This window comes from Sarcophilus harrisii, chromosome 1 (assembly GCF_902635505.1).
Source record: "Sarcophilus harrisii chromosome 1, mSarHar1.11, whole genome shotgun sequence".
In the NCBI taxonomy this organism is placed as follows: domain Eukaryota; kingdom Metazoa; phylum Chordata; class Mammalia; order Dasyuromorphia; family Dasyuridae; genus Sarcophilus; species Sarcophilus harrisii.
The window spans coordinates 639260900-639278837 of record NC_045426.1 but is presented as its reverse complement, the minus strand read 5'-3'; the positions used below and the strand labels follow the sequence as shown (position 1 = coordinate 639278837).

The 17938-nt window shown below is 37.0% G+C and overlaps 1 protein-coding gene across 1 annotated transcript in view; it reads right to left on the bottom strand.

The window, feature by feature from the left end:
• LOC100926731 (putative tripartite motif-containing protein 64B) overlaps nt 1-17938 on the bottom strand; it is a 24806-nt gene extending 6868 nt beyond the window's left edge. The window contains exons 1-2 of the mRNA XM_031947534.1: nt 16655-17938; nt 16250-16476 (exon numbers count right to left, since the gene is read on the bottom strand). Of these exons, the coding sequence (XP_031803394.1) occupies nt 16250-16476; nt 16655-17938 (1511 nt within the window). The remainder of the gene's footprint in view (nt 1-16249; nt 16477-16654) is intronic.

Sequence of the window (17938 nt, the reverse complement as noted above, 5' to 3'; positions counted from 1 at the left end):
AGAGTTATTGTCCAATAGGTAATTAGCCTTATGTGCTTGGTTGTCTGATTCAAGCACACCTTTTAAGATTTTAGCCTTTTACAGAGTGGGGGTCAGGCACTATGGTCAGCATTCCCTGAGCCTTGACACCTGAAACTACCATCAAAGATGGATCCTGGCACCAGTCACTCCAACCTGCAGCAAGTTCTGTCCAGGAACTGCCTGGGAAGAATCTGGGTGCCCCTGGCAGCACCCAACATGACAGTGCAAGGTGAGAAAGCCAATCAGCCTCTGCTTTCAGTAAGCCCACCATTCTGTTTCAATACAGAAATGTATTAGCTATGTAATTTATTGCAAATTATTTTCTTTCTGACCAGTTTTTTGAACTGTAACAAAATAATAATGATTGCTGTTGTGAAGATCACGATTGCAAAAGTGCTTAGCATAAAACAAATGCTATGTGAATGTTAACTGCTTTATTGGATACAATTGCTTCATAGTTGATAACTTTATATGGGTTTTTTGATGTGACCCACATACAATGCTGATGTTGAGATATATGATTTTTGCGTGTGTGTAAATTAAATTAAGGCCTCACCAGGACTAGGAGGACAGTGCATAGAGGATACATAATTCAGTGAAATGTGTTATTTGAAATATGATAATAAAAGCAGTTTTAACAGAGTTATAATCAAAGTCCACTAAAGGGATATGTAAATTGTAATCTATTTGCACTAATTGTGTTTACACAAGATTTAAGGGCTTGGGAACTTTAGGAAAACAGAAAAGCAGTTCATCACTACTTAAAAACCTTTGGCAACAAATAGCCTGCTTTTGAATTATTGAGAGTCACACTTCTGAGGGCCTTGTCAACTAAAAGAAGGCACAAGGTTTATTTAGCCTTATTAGTTTTACTTTATAACATTTTATAAATGTAATTTATGGAATTAGGTATTTTCACCATTGCTAGAAAATTAAGAGGAAATTACAGCTAAGACTATTTGGTTATTACTTAGGAAAAATCTAAAATTAGTAACTAAATTATTTGGAATTGTTGTCATCATGTTAAACCTAAAACTGATCATTATTATGTGTGGAACAAGAGGGAAGAGATGAAAGCCTTATTAGCTTGCCTTCAGGTATCAAGATATGCAGCACCTTTCTCCCTATTCACAGAGTCTGGGAGTTATCAAACAGCACAATCCATAAAAACACTAAGAATGGTTGGGGCAGGAAAAAAGAAGCTCAGCTCCTTCTGGGAGTCTCTGTCACCTCCCTTAATTTATAAACTTGCCAGTTTTCTTGAAAGCATCAGAGTAAGCAATGTCATCAGTTCTGAAAAATGTGCCTGTTTAAGAAGTCTAGTTCCTAAACAAGAAATGTGTTTACTAAGAATCTAGAGGCTTATTTAATGAATAATCCTTTGCGGTAGGGTGAATTAAATATATAAGTTCAACAAAATCTCCTATGTGGGTAAATTCTGGTAAACTTTATAAAAATAATTTGTCTAGCTCTAAGCTGCAATAAGTAGAATTTGATGTTAGAGATAAAATCTCTTGGGACTGTAACTGATATTCTTTTGAGTATTGAATTTGATTGCCTGATTATAAAATCAGTAACCCACCATTTGAAAGAAATACTATAAGCTACGTAGTCACAGAAATGTGATCCTGAATTGTTATAGGTGGAGATCAGTATCTGGACAAGAGTTAGGAAGGTAGCCTTGGTCTCCACTCAAGATGGGATCCTTCTGACAGTTTCCCAGTTGGGTCTCCTTGGATAAGAACCCACCTGATTATTCTTGAGTCAGGCTATAAGGCAGAACTTTTATAATTAGATATCAAATTGACCTAAGGATACTTTATCCTGTCATTAGGAATACCTAATTCCATAAATTACATTTATAAAATGTTATAAAGTAAAACTAATAAGGCTAAATAAACCTTGTGCCTTCTTTTAGTTGACAAGGCCCTCAGAAGTGTGACTCTCAATAATTCAAAAGCAGGCTATTTGTTGCCAAAGGTTTTTAAGTAGTGATGAACTGCTTTTCTGTTTTCCTAAAGTTCCCAAGCCCTTAAATCCCAAGCCTGGGATGTGTATGCTCCCAGGCATACCTGAAAAACCAGTTTTGATGGCATTGTCATCATACCCCTGTATTTTCGTCCCATAACAAATTTCTATAATCAGGCCAAATGGTCAAAAGAAGCCATGAACACAATTCAATTATATAATATCTTCTTGTTTTCAATCTGAAAATATGTAGTCATTATATCCTAAATAATTTGGTGAATGAGTATTTGGCCTGGTCATCTATCTGTTATAGATATATGTAGATGTTTGTGTCTGTATGAAATAAGGTCCTTAAAGGTTTCCAAAATAATATAAGAACAAATAACATGATTGACACTAAGACTTAAATTTTTATTGTTTATTGAAACTAAAACTGAAATATCCTTAACATTTCTATGTACTGTGTCCTGTGACACAAATATATTTCTTTACATGAAAAGTTCCTGGCTAATCTACACAGGGCTCTCTACATCTTATCACAGTCCCTCTGGGTTTGTCTTTTTATCTCAGATCATCCTAACCTCCTTTTGTTAGATTTGTTTTTTATCCTAGATTTTGGTCAGCTTCATTGGCCAGCTTCAAGAAGTTGAATCAATCAGTTCCAGCTTACAACCCCCTCCATAAAAAGATGAGACCCTGAAGGTGACTCAGCTCTATGCCCATTCTCAGCAGCAAGTAGTTTTAGAAAATGAGATCATCATTCCTGCCCCCAGAGGATTTGGGGTTCCATTGGTTTGGGAAAGAACTAGAACTGATTGGTGAATGGACCCCAAACTATCTAGTGTCTGTATGGGTCTTCTGTTAAATATATTTCGGACTTAGAGTGGGACAAATTCACATCTCAGATATGGGATTTCATGATGTTTCAGTCCCCTCAGAAATATACTGTACAGGCATGTTTAAAATATCCACAGATGTTTCTAACTACAGAAACTGTTTTAAGAAATGGCATTGGAATCCAAATCATGAATGTGCCAGGAGGATATATTGTAAAACGTTACATTTAATCCAATGTTTTATTTCTAATTCTTATTATTGGTTCTTATTATTGAATATCTATGTGATGGTTCCTATTAAGATTAATCACAATTGGTACAAGTTAGCAGGTAAAGAGGCTTGAGATAACATCAAAAGAAAATTAGAAAACAATAGGAAATTTGTTGGATTACTCATTGCTGGAGTTCTAGCAGCTATAGTCAATATTACTTCACTTGACCTTTCAGCTACAGTGCTAACAGAATCTATTCAGACTGCCCGATTCACAAATCAAGTAGTAAAAACTGTGTCATATGCTCCTAAAGAACAAATTAATGTAGATAATGAGTTAAAACAAGAATTAAACTTCATATAACAATCACTAATGTGGGTAGGGGATCATGTAAACAATTTGGAAACTCCATTATAACTAGCTTATGATTATAGATTCATTCATATATGAGTAACTCCATGTAGGTGGAATAATGATACCACCAATGTGACATGGCTTCAAATAAGCAACAGAATAAATGGAGCTATACATAATTAATTTCATTTGGGATATTTCTCAGCTGCTGTGGAAGAAAATATGGCAAAAACTAGTGTCCCTGGAATTATTCCAATAGCATAGCAAACCAAATATTTGAATGGATAAAAAAGACAAATCCTATAAATAATCTGACTTCTATACTTTTGCATTTTGTTCCTTTAGCATGTGTTATTGATATATTCGTTGGCTTAGCCTCTTGTACTTTACAGTATGTTTTTCCATCATCCGTCAATTTTGGGAACTGAAGTTCATAGACTTCTTCTGAATAAAAAAAGGGACAGATATAGAGGGTCGGTATTGAGTAAGTCTATGTACAGAAAGAGTTAAATCCAGGTTTATTACTTGAGATCTGTTCTCTGTAAGAGCAAACAATTCGAAGCATTGGCCTACCACCTCCCTTAACAATGAATGAGAGATATACTCGAGATAAATTTAGGATAATCTTGATGGAAAATGCATGTAATAGGAACAAAGCAGCACAATTATGTTATTTACAACCGTTTTGACAAATTCTTTGTTATTGATCATTTCTGCTATTTACAAGTTTGCTTTCACAAATACCTTGTTATTGTTTATTTCAGCTATTTACTCTTTTGACAAATGCTTTGGTATTAATAATTACAGTTACTTAGGACCCTGTTACAACAAATATATTGTTTTTGCTAGTTAAGGTGGAACTTAAATGTCAAAGTATAATCTACACATTAACTCTAGAATGTATAGAGCATCACCTGGAGGTAGCTGGTATTAATGCAACACTAACTTAAAGAGTATAAAAACCCTAGCTTTGATATTAATAAATAAATATTGCAAGACACATTTTCTGCTTGGTTCATGGATATTCAATTCACACAAAGGGAAGGAAGAAGAGAAGAAGGTGAGAATTAGGATGTACAGGAGGAAGGTGCCTCTGTCCTCTACACTCTCTACCAGGGTAAAGAAGCAGGTCCCTGGTCCCAGCACACATCAGGGATGTGCCCTTTTGCCTTCCTTTGAAGGCTCCTTTGAAGGCTGCAGTGTCATGTACTCCTTTACCTACCACACATAAAATTGTCTGAGAGGATGTGAGCATTCCAAGGAAACATAATTTCCTTAAAGACAAGGATTCTTTAAGTTTTGTTCTTGCATGTCTAGTAACCAGCACACAGTAGGCATTTCCTAATTGCTTGATGACAAGCAGATTGAAAAGGAAACCTTGTATCTCCACTTTTCATAGATGAGAATCCTGGCCTGTTTGCGCTAGAGTTAGTAACAGAAGCAATAATTGTTAAATAAATTCATTTTTATTGATAGATACAAAACAAACTTGCACAAGTCCAGGATCGTTAATAGTCAATTTGTAACTTCCTGCTGTGTGCAGAACACTATTAGTTGCTAGGACAGACACTAAATTCAGGTGACAGATCAACACTACTTAGTTGAAATCTAACCAGTAAGATGGTTAAACACACACCAGTCCCTCTCCTATTTCCTTTGTTAAAGGAACACAGGAATACCAGGTCTTCTTTAAGAATCTACAGTCTTGGGAAGCTACATGAAAAAAGAACACCAGCCCTGGAGTCAGGAGGACCTGTCAATTTGACACTTAGTAGTTGGGGGACTGTAGGCAAGTCATTTAACTCAATTACCTCACATACAAAAAAAGAGCCTACAGCTCTGTGACCTGTGAATTTAATATACTTCAGATATAGTCTTTACTCTCCCAGCCAAGTTCATTGAGCTTTCCAATTCTTTGATTGGAGATGATTAAATGGTTCTCTTGGAATTTTTTTTGTATATTAGCTTCAAAAAGTTTTTTCTTTGGTCTTAAATACCTGCACTTCAACCAAACACCCGACAATTTTTAAATCACCTCTTCCTCTAACAGATACCAATCCAGTAAATTTTAGTAACCAACGAACAGACATTTTAAGTGGGTGTGTGTAAAACCAGAACTGGTTTAATATCTCTGTTTGTAATCTCATCCCATAATTCTTCCCTTTTATAATCTGTACCACCCAGATCATGACACTATTCTTCTACTCCAGGCAACTGAAGAGAAAACAATAGATGTCAAAAGAATACTTTGGTCTCAGAAATATCAAGGTTCCAACTCCTTAAAATAAAAAAAAGAGGAAGTCATCAGTCAATTAACCAACTATCATTTATTATGCTTATTATGAACTTCCTTTTTGGGGGGTTATTTTCTTTTTTATTGTTTTTTGATTGTCAGTTTATTTAATGACTGAACGATGGGGTTCAGATAGAAATACTCTGAGGATGAGTATTCTTTTATGTTTAATGTTCTATAAACTATCATTCAGGTGGATAAAATTTCTGATTTTTTTGTAACCAAATAAAATTGATGGGATATAAATCCACCTTCAGTACACTGACAGAAAACATCTTTGGGACAACTTCAGTAGTAGACAAAACAGATAACCTGTACGTCATCATAGTGTATAGTTTTAATTTCTTCTAGCAAGTTTCTATATTTGGAGTTTTTAAAAATTGTCTTATTTTTCAATGAACAAACATTTTTTTTATCTTTCTCCCATCTCTGTCCCCAAATTGAAAAGAAAAAAAGAAAAACAACATTCTTGTGACAAAAACACATAATAAAGCAAAACAAATTCTCCTTCTGTCCAAAAATATATATACATATATATTGTCTCATTCCACACACTGCATCTATCACCTCATGTTAGGAAGTGGGGAGTATTATTCCTCATCAGTCCTGTGAAAATATAGTTAGTCATTGCACTGGTCAATGTTCTTAAGTTTATCAGAGTTGTATTTATTCACAATGCTGTTGTCATAATTCCCCAGCTTTTACTCATTTTACCCTCCATCAGTTTACATAATCTTCCTAGGTTCTCTGAAACCATTCCTTTCCCACTTCTTCTTATAATATTATTCTATTACTTTCATATATCATAATTGTTCAGTCATTCTCCAAAAGATGGGCACTCCTTTACCATTGATTTTTTTGACATTATAAAAAAGCTGCTACTAATATTTTGCCCATATAGATACTCTTCTTCTTTCATTGATCTCTGTGATATCATGCTAGTAGTGGTATTATCAGTTCAAAAAGCATGCACAATTTAGTGGCTTTTAAGGCCCAATTCTAAATTGTTTTCTAGAATATCTGTACCAATTCATATCTCAACCAACAGTGGATCAATGTACTTGCTTTCCCACAACTCCATCACCGTCTGTCATTTTCCATTTTTTTTTCATCTTTGCTAATCTGAGAAGAATGAGGTAGAACTAAAATTTACTTTAGTTTGCACTTATCTAATTACTAGTATTTTGGAACATTTTTTTCATATGGCTTTTTGCCTCAGCCCGCAAGGCAGAGTGTGTGGACCCTGGAAGAAAAGAGATAAGGGCAAGAGAGAGGGGACATGCAAAATGGAGGCAAGTCAAATCCATCTGATCAAGCCTCATTTTAATGAGTGCAATAGTACAGATATATATAGCATTGTTCAAACACAGTACAGGGTGGGGGTCCTAGACAAAGAGTTGATATCGCGCCCAAGGATGAGCTGCTCAGATGTTTCAGGTGGCAGGAAGCTCTATGATGTGATTAGGGGATGCCTATCTGCCTATTCAAAGTTAGGATGTGATTAGAGATTCCTATTCAGGAAGTCTTTGGTATAATGTGCTTAGGAGATTCAAGGTTGGCCTTATGAGGCTGTAGATTAGTGCCAGCTCCCCACAGCTTTTGATAGCTTGAATTTTTTTCCTTTAAAATATGCCTATTTCATATCTTTTTATCATTTATCATTTATCATATCCATTTATCAGTTGGTAATTGTTCTTATTCTTACCATTAAAAAAGTGTAGGTCTCTGTACTTTGAAAGTATTTGGTATACTGCTATATATTAAGAAATGTTGTTCTTAAATTTTTATGGGTTAATGTTAGATTTAGGAGACTGGAACCTTCTCCATTTATCTCTGCAATTATCTCCAAAGATCTCCATTTCCTCAGACCCTTGATTATCTAGAGCCCATAACTCTTTTCCTCTCTCTAGCTAAGGGATAATATCAGGTTTGGAGACTGGTAATCCTGATACATGCATGTGTGTACATGGCCATATACCACACCACCCACACCCATACACACACACACACACACACACACACACATATATACACACACACACACACATATATATATATATATATATATACACATATTCATACATATACATACATATATACTATATAGTATTAGATTGCAAACTCCATGAGAGCAGGAATTATCTTTTGCCTCTTTTGGTATCCCCAGAGTTTAGCACAACTTGGCATGTCTGATAGACACCTAATGACTGTTTACTGAATTTAACTGAATTGTCTCTGAATGTGACACTTGAATTTCTTCTGCTGGAGGTACTTTAATAAGGGGAACCTTAATGATAAATTCTTACCCAGAAAAATGAGACCATAATTCTCCAGCATCACCTCTCTGTAGAGATCTCTTTTTTTTTATTATAGCTTTTTATATACAAAACATATGCATAGGTAATTTTTCAACACTGACACTTGCAAAACCTTCTGTTCCAACTTTTCCCCTTCTTCCCCCTACCGTCCCCTAGATGGCAGGTAGTCACATACATGTTAAATAGGTTAAAGTATATGTGTATATATATGTATACAATATATGTATACATATTTATACAGTTATCTTGTTGCACAGGAAAGATCAAATTTAGAAAGAAGGTAAAAATAAACTGAGAAGGAAAAAAACAAAAATGCAAGCAAACAATAACAGAAAGAGTGGAAATGTTGTGGTCCATACTCATTTCCCAGTGTTCTTTCGCTGGGTGTAGCTGGTTCTGTTCATTACACATCAATTGGAACTGATATGGATCCTCTCACTGTTGAAGATAGACAGTTCCATCAGAATTGATCATCATGTAGTATTGTTGTTGAAGTATATCTTCTGGTTCTGCTCATTTCACTTAGCGTCAGTTCATATATGTCTCTCCAAACTTCTCTGTATTCATCCTGCTGGTCATTTCTTACAAAACAATAATACTCCATAACATTCATACACCACAATTTATTCAGCCATTTTCCAATTGGTGGCCATCCCTTCAATTTCCAGTTTCTAGCCACTACAAAAAGGGCTGCCACAAACATTTTGGCACATATGGCTCCTTTCCCCTTCTTTAATATCTCTTTGGTATATAAGCCCAGTAGTAATACTGCTGAATCAAAGAGTATGCACAGTTTCATAACTTTTTGAATATAGTTCCAAATTGCTCTCCAAAATGGTTGGATAAGTTGGATAAGTTCACAACTCCACCAACAATGTATCAGTGTCCCAGTTTTCCCCATATCCCTTCCAACATTCGTCATGATCTTTTGTCATCTTAGCCAATCTGACAGGTGTGTAATGACATCTCAGAGTTGTCTTAATTTGCATTTCTCTGCGCAACAATGATTTGGAACACCTTTTCCTATGACTAGAAATAGTTTTAATTTCTTCATCCAGAAATTATCTATTCATATCCTTTGACCATTTATCAATTGGAGAATGGCTTGATTTCTTATAGAGTCGATTCTCTCTATATTTTGGAGATGAGGCCTTTATCAGAACCTTTAGCTGTAAAAATGTTTTCCCAGTTTATTGATTCCCTTCTAATCCTGTCTGTATTAGTTTTATTTGTACAAAAGCTTTTTAACTTAATATAATTAAAATTTTCTATTTTGTGATCAATAATGAACTCTTTGGTCACAAATTCCTTCCTCCTCTACAGGTCTGAGAGGTAAACTATCCTATGTTCTTCTAATTTATTTATAATCTCATTCTTTATGCCTAAATCATGAACCTATTTTGATCTAATCTTGGTGTATGGTGTTAAGCATGGGTCAATGCCTAGTTTCTGCCATACTAATTTCCAATTTTCTCAGCAATTTTTGTCAAATAATGAATTCTTATCCCAAAGGCTGGGGTCTTTGGGTTTGTCAAACACTAGCTTGCTGTATTTATTGACTATTTTGTCCTGTGAACCTAACGTATTCCACTGATCAACTAGTCTATTTATTAGCCAATACCAAATGGTTTTGGTGACCGTTGCTTTATAATATAGTTTTAGATCAGGTACAGTTAGGCCACCTTCATTTGACTTTTTTTCATTAGTTCCCTTGAAATTCTTGACCTTTTGTTCTTCCAGATGAATTTTGTTGTTATTTTTTTCTAGGTCCTTAAAATAGTTTCTTGGGAGTCTGATTGGTATAGCACTAAATAAATAGATTAGTTTAGGGAGTATTGTCATCTTTATTATATTCGCTTGACCTATCCAGGAGCACTTAATATTTTTCCAGGTGTTTAGAACTGACTTTATTTGTGTGAAAAGTGTTTTGTAGTTTTGCTCATATAGTTCCTGACTTTCCCTTGGCAGATAGATTCCCAAATATTTTATGCTATCGACAGTTATTTTAAATGGAATTTCTCTTTGAATCTCTTGCTGTTGGATTTTGTTAGTGATATATAAAAATGCTGATGATTTATGTAGCTTTATTTTGTATCCTGCAACTTTGCTAAAGTTTGGATTATTTCTAATAACTTTTTAGTAGAATCTCTGGGGTTGTCTAAGTATACCATCATATCATCTGCAAAGAGTAATAATTTGATAATTCTTTATTACCTGCCATCTTATCATCCCCCAAGTTATGCTTTTTTCTTTCCTTTCCCCCTTACTCCCTCCCCAGTTTTAGACTTATGAGCACCATTTGCCTCACACAGCCCTCCCTCTTTAGAATCCCTCCCTTCCCTTGAAGTCACTCCTCTTTTCTTAAACCTTTTCCTTACTATATCTGTATTCCCTTATATTTACCCTAACTCTTCCCTTTTTGTTTTTCCCCTCCCACTTTTCAATGAGCTGGGAGAAGTTTCTATGTAAACCAAATATGTCTAATATTTTCTCTCTGAGCCAAATCTGATGAGAGTAAGATTTACACTATGTTCATTCCCCTCCCTTCATTCCCTCAGATGTAATAGGTTTCCTTTGCCTCTTCATGAGATGTAGTTTCCCTCTTTTTACCTCCACTTTTCCCTTTCTCTGGTACAATTTCTTTTCCACCTCTAGTTCCTTTTTTATATAACAGTAAAACCAAACTATACATGTATTCTTTATGTATACCCATAACAGAAATACAATTCTCAAGAGTTCTTTTTACCTTTTTATGCTTCTCTTTCTTGTGCCACAGTTCTCTTTTATTGTCCTGGCTCAGTTTCCCTAAATTGTCCTGACTCAGTTTCTCTAATTGGTCCTGCCTCAGTTTCCTTAATTGTTCTGCCTCAATCCTCTTAGTTGCACCCCCCACCCCGTTCATTAAGACTGGTATAACTCAGAGGATATAAATTGTCAATCTGTAAACTCAAAAAAGGGGAGTCCAGACTTTCTGTCTCTAGCCAGACACTTTCTTACCTCCCTGTTAGTAAGAATTTAAGATCCTAACCCCCAACATGTCAGAACTGTTTTAATGGTTCCTGCCTGAAGATTCCATGCTCACCAGAGTTTGGACTTCATCCGCTTGCCTTTGCTTAACTACTGTGTATAAATATGTCATTGAGAAGTCACATCGGCTGCTAGATACTGGATTCTTGGAGATGATAGTCTCATTCAGCTCTGGGACCAAACCATGGATCCATTTGGTCCCAGTAAATCTCTCCCTTTCAAATATTAAAAATTCTAATCTCTATCTTGCCTCAGTTTCTCCAGCATTACATCTTGAGTCCTATATTTGGAGGTCAAACGTTTTGTTTAGCTCTGGTTTTTTCATCAGGAATAAATGGAATTCACCTATTTCACTGAATATCTATCTTCTTCCCTGGAAGAAAATGTTCAGTTTAGCTGGGTATTTTATTCTTGGCTGCATACCAAGTTCTTTTGCCTTTTGGAATATCGGATTCCAGGCCCTTCAGGCCTTTAATGTGGATGCTGTTAAATTCTGGGTAATCATTATTGTGGCTCCTCGGTATTTGAATTTTTTTTTTCTGGCTGCTTGTAGTATTTTTCCCTTGGTGTGATGATAGTTCTGGAATTTAGCCACAATATTTCTTGGCGTTTTGATTTTGGAATCTCTTTCAGTAGGTGATCGATGAATTCTTCCAATGGCTATTTTGCCTTCTGTTTCTATAACATCTGGGCAGTTCTCTTTGGTGATTTCCTGAAAAATAATGTCTAGGCTCTCTTTTTCATCATCATTTTCAGGGAGTCCAATAATCCTTTTTTTCTATTTTTTTTTTTGTTTGTTTTCTTGACTGATTATTGGTGTCTCCTCAAGTCATTCATTTCCATTTGTTCAAGTCTGATTTTTAATGAATTATTTTCTTCATTTGCTTTTTTTTTCTTTTTGTATTTGTCCATTTGAATTTTTAAATGAGTTGTTTTGTTCTATGGAATTTTTTCCATTTTGCCAATTTTTTTTTTAAGGAATTATTTTCTTTTTCCAATTCGCAAATTCTGTTTTCCTGGGAGTTGTTTATCTTTTCTGTTTTTTCACAAACTCTGTTTTTTCAGGGAGGTTATTTCTTTATCCACTCTATCTTTTAATGACTTATCCTAACCCTCTTGCAAAGCTTTCCTTTCCTTTCCCCATTTTTCATCTAGCTCTCTTTTAAGATACTCTTACATTTCTTCCATGAGAGCCTTGTGTGATGGGGATCAGATCATATCTACCTTTGGATTTAGAGACAAACTGTTTTTAGTCTCTTCAGTGTTTGAAATCTGCTCTCTTTCCATATAGAAGCTATCAATAGTTAGCACGTACTTTGCCTTTTTGCTCATTTGGAAAAAACAAAAACTATGATCTGCTTATCCGGGGTAGTGGGGTAATTTCCAACCTGCCTCAACAGATATCATGAAATAACAGTGAAGGGGCAAGTGAGACAGCACTCACTGGCTGTGCTGGGACCTGAAATCAGGTCCTGAAGTCAGTAGCAGTGGAAAGGCAACTACCAGGGCTTTGCTAGAACCAACCACTGTGGCTACATTTGTGTTCAGGCTGAGTCACTCTGGATATTAAGTGGTGTGGCCAGGTCCCAAGAGACTCTAGCTTTTGGGGTTATAGTTTTTACCCTCTGTGTTTATAGCTTCTCTGCTGTTCTACTGACTTGTTGCCAAGGCAAAGTAGCTCACACTGTGGCAAAGTTCTCCCTGCATATTTTCCCCCAGAAGAGGCCACACTCCACCCCCCTTCAGCCTGCTCAGCATGAGCTGTTTCCCATGATCTCACTACCAACTTGCCTGATGGCTGTGCCTAGCCTGACCCCTTCCATCTCTGCCCGTGAGCAAAAACAGACTTTTCTGGTGAATTTCAAGAATATCCTCTGTTGGTAATGTGTTGTACTCCCAATATTCATGAGTTCTGATAGTCAAGCCCTAATTCCAATGCTTAATATTGTTGAAATAGATTGAGGGAAAAGAAGAATTTAGGAAGATGTGTATTTCCTCTCTGCCATCTTGGCTCTGCCCCCTCTCTTTGACATCTTTTAATTTTGATTCAAAATATAAATCTCTCATGAGCCCCTCCCCCTTTCCATTGAGAAGGAAAGCAATATGATGATTCCCATTGTCTATGTGAAGAAATGCAGAACATTCCCATGTTAACTATGTTGTAAAAAGACAGTGAAAAGAATTATGCTTCATTCCACACTCAGAATTTATCAGTTTTCCCCCAAAAAAGTGAATAGACATTTTTGTCAATGTGAACTTTGGAATTGTCATGAATCATTATAGTGATCAGAGTTGCTAAGTCTTTCATAGTTTATCATCATTAAAATATTGCTGTTACTGTGTATAAAATTCTTCTGGTTCCACTTATTTCACTTTGTATCAATTCATATAAATCATCTGTTTTTTCTGAAATCATCTCCTATGTTATTTCTTACAGTATAATAATGTTATTATACTGTACTATATATTATACTATATATATATGTACTGTATTATAATACTATACTATAATCATATACTATAACTTGTTTAACCATTCCTTAATTGATGGACACCCCTTTAGTTTCCAATTCTTTGCTACTACAAAAAAGAGCTGCTGTAAATATTTTGTATGGGCCCTCCTTTATCTTTTATCTCATGGGATATACATTTAATGTTACTGCTAGGTGAAAGGATATGCAGAGTTTATACATAGTTCCAAATTATTCTCCAAATTCTCCAAAATTTCATCATCAGTAGAAATGTGTCCCTATTTTTCCATATCCTCTCCAACATTGTCATTTTGCTTTTATGTTAGTCCACTTGATAGGTGTATGTGCAGTTCCTCAGAGTTGTTTTACTTTGCATTTCCCCGATTATTGGTAATTTAAAGCATTTTTCATGTGACTATTGATAGCTTTGATTTCTTCTGAGAATTTCCTTTTCATATACTTTGACCATTTATCAAGTGGGAAATCACTCTTTTATAAATATGGCTCGGTTAAGCCTTAAGCTTAACTTAAGAAGTAGGATCATTATCAGAGAAACTTGTTAAGGAATTTCTCCCCCAGTTTTCTGCTTTCCTTCTAATTTTGGCTGCATTGGTTTTGTTTTTTGCAAAAGCTTTTTTGTGAAGACCAAGTTAGCAACCTGGATACTTTAAAATCAGCCAGACTCAGGATAAGCTGTGGGGAGCCGGCACTAATCTACAGCCACATAAGGCCAACCTTGAATATGTTGAATCTCCTAATCGCATCATACCAAAGACTTCCTGAATAGGAATCTCCTAATCACATCCTAACTTTGAATAGGCAGATATGTAGGCATCCCCTAATCACATCATACAGCTTCCTGCCACCAGAAACATCTGAGCAGCTCATCCTTGGGCAGGATACCAACCCTTTGTCTAGGACCCCCACCCTGTACTGTGTTTGAATAACCCTGCCTTCTTTTCTACTGCTATATATATCTGTACTATTGCACCCATTAAAATGAGGCTTGATCAGATGGATTTGTCTTTCCTCCATTTTGCATGTCCCCTCTCTCTTGCCCTTATCTCTTTTCTTCCAGGGTCCACACACTCTGCCTCTTGGGCGGAGGCAATAAGCAAAAGCCCTTGATCTTTATTCTTTGTGGAAGTGAGAAGAATGGACACAGGAATCTTCACACCTCTCTTCTTCCTCTCTCAGCAGCCAAAATTGCCTCTCCCTTGTCTTATTCCACCCTCTAATCCTCTCTTACAATTCTCTGTATACACCAACAGATTAAGCCAGCACAGGATAGTGGGAAGGGCCATTTTCCAAACATATGCTAATAAAGTATTGTGCAATAAGTAATTAACCTTAAGTGCTCAGCTGTCCAAGTGCATCTGCTCAGTTTCAGCCCATTACACTTTTTCAATTTTATGTGATCAAAATTATCCATTTTACCTCCTGCCATCCTCACTAGCTCTTGTTTAGTCATAAACTCTTTCCTTATTCATAGATCAGATAGGTAATTTTGTCCACACTCCCCTAATTTCTTTATAATATCACCTTTTATCTCTTTTTTGGTTTATGGTGGATGATGTTGGTCTATGCCTAAGCATTAGTTTGTTCCTCTCTCAAATGGAGCCAAGGCCTGTATATATCATTGACCTCAAAGAATTATGGTGAAGGTCCAAGAAGGAAATGTATATATAAAAAGTGTTTTGTAAATCTGGCCCTACAGAAATATAAAACCATCATAGGTATATCTCTCATATGTGTAATAATAAAGATAGGTGAGAAGTAGAAGAAAAGAATTCCTGTATTATGCATTAGGACTACATCAGGAGATGGATTGGTTGAAAAGTAGAATTTAAGGTTCAAGGTAGTTTGGGGGGAAATTAGGAAATTGGCATTGCCAGGTAGGACATTAAGACAGGAAAGGGGAGATATCCTGGAAGGTATTTAAAGAAGCAGGAAATGAGGATGAAACCAGTTCATCTCCCTTTCTTTTATTTACAGATTATACTTTACAGCATTGACAATTGCCAAACCTCTTGTTCCAATTTTTCCCCTCCTTCTCCCCATCCCCTCCCCCAGATGGCAGGATGACCAGTACTACAAAGATGCTTCTGTTCCCACTAAGAGAGTAATAGAAGATTGAGGATATACTGTCCAAGTTCATAACTGGCTTCAAGTATTTATTAGTTATGGGACTCTGACCAAGTCATTTTCCTCTGCATCAGTTTGCTCATCTTAAAAGAGCTGGAGAAGAAAATTGTAAACCATTACAGCATCTTTGGTGAGAAAACCCTAAATGATGAAGCAAAAGAGTTGGACACAAATGAAATGAACAACCACAAAAATACACATAAGCACAGCAAATCCAAGAATTTATTTTATTTTAAAAAGGGAAAAAGGAAGGTTTAATATAATTCAAGGATTATAGGACAGGAAAGGATTGAAATCTATACATCTAACTGGAGTATGAAAAATTCTTGGAACAAGTGTAAGATATGATACCTTGTGTTTCCCCAAAAATATACAAGTAAGAGAAACATCCTGTGAAGACAGCCTGCTGTTGTAGATATATCTTGAATTTACAATTAAAACCAGACTAAACTTGCTGAGGATCATGAAGACAGTAAAGCTAAAGAATATAGTGCTTGATCTTTCTCTCTCCTGGTGAGTATGTACTCTATAATGAGACACACCCACTTTTGCAAAAGCAGACTTTTAACATCCTCTTTTTCTGAATTCAAGAGTTATTTCTCACATAAGGATATAGAAACCATAGTCCTCAAATGAGAGGTTTGGGTTGTTTTTAACTACTGAAGCAGAATTGATTGTGAAAATTCGTAAACAGACAGGATCTACTGAGGATGAGAGGGCACAAAACACTTGGGAACGATCTCCTTCAGCTTGCAGGGTGGAAGGCAAATGTCTTGAGTGAGCAGGACTCTTCCTCATGAAATAGGCGATCCTTCTTGTCTTGGAGGAAGGCTGGAAATAGAATGACCACAGTCCGGGAGCCTGGTGGTGGTTTGAGAATTCTTCCCTGGAGAAATGCTCACTGAGATGAAAAGCAACAAGCACAAAGATGGGAGTCCATTGGAAAGAGAGTCATGGAACCAGGCTTAGTTCCTGGAAGTGGGGGGCCAGGACAAAAGACAGGTGTGACCGGTGCTGTGAAAGAAATGGGGTCGAACTTATAAATAAGGGAGCGCTGGAGAACGTTGTAAAAAACAAGACTTCCAGGGCTATATTCCAGGTAGACCCCAACCCTGGGTATAGGGCCTTTCAACTGATGGCTTAGTGATCCAGGATAGGATCCTATAAAGTAATTATCTTCCTTCTTGACACATCGAAGCAAGAAGGCATAGTCACAGGACTCTACATCCCTGTCCCTTTTTCTCCTCAAGTAGGTGGTATAGATCCCCACTACCCACTGAGGTAGCTGACTCACGTCCACCTCCCAGTAGTGTCTGCCTGAGGAGAAGGCCTGCTTAGCAAGAACAGCATGGCAATCAGAGTCTTCAAGATGCTGGGGTGCCTCCCAGTCTTCTGTAGCCTTCACACTCCTCAGATCCTCAGAAACATTCAGACAGGAAGTGGTTGATCTGGGATCCATGATGAGGTCCACTCTGAATCGATTGAGCAGCTCTATCAGGCCAGGGATAGGATACTCTCTCAGCTCTGGGATGATAGTCGTGTCCCTTTGGAACAGCTCTGACTCACTCCTTTCCAGCAACTGCTTGGCGTCCTGTAGCAGATCCAGATCCGGTTGGTTGCCTGCTTCCTGCAGTTCTAGCTTGAGCTTCTGAAGGGTTTGTCTATGCTGGGTTAGTCTGTCCTTCCTTGCCCTTTGCTCTTGCCTTATCCTTTCAATACAGCTGAATTCTTGTGCCATCACTAAGCGGTGCAGTTTGTGGTATTCTTCTATGATCATCCTTCTCCAGTCCACAGGGCTCCGCTGAGCTAGAAGGCTCTCAGTTTCTTCAAAATGTTTCCCCAAATGACTCTGCATGTTCTGGAGCTGTTTCCTGCACTCACCAGCAGCCTCTCCTACAGGAAAGATCCCGTGAGCCTCATGTTCTAGGGTTTCACAGCATTCCATACACAGTGGTGTCTGGTCCTGTTTGCAAAAGAGCTTGAAGACTTTCCCATGAAGGACGCACTGGCTCTGTCCTTTAGTACTTTGCAAAATTTGGAAGCTGAACCTTTTGACCAGTTCAGTCAGCTGTGATAGGCGCTCATTGACTGGGGGTAATGCTCTGCTCTGGGGCACTTGCCTGCATTCAGGACAAGAGAAAGCCCGGGTTGCTAGCCTCCAGCAGGAGGAGAGACATTCTCTGCAAAAGTTGTGTCCACAATAGAGGGTGACCGGCTCAGAGAAGTAGCTCCTACAGATGCTGCAGATGACATCAGTCTGCACTTTCTGCAGCATTTCTACAGCAGCATCCAT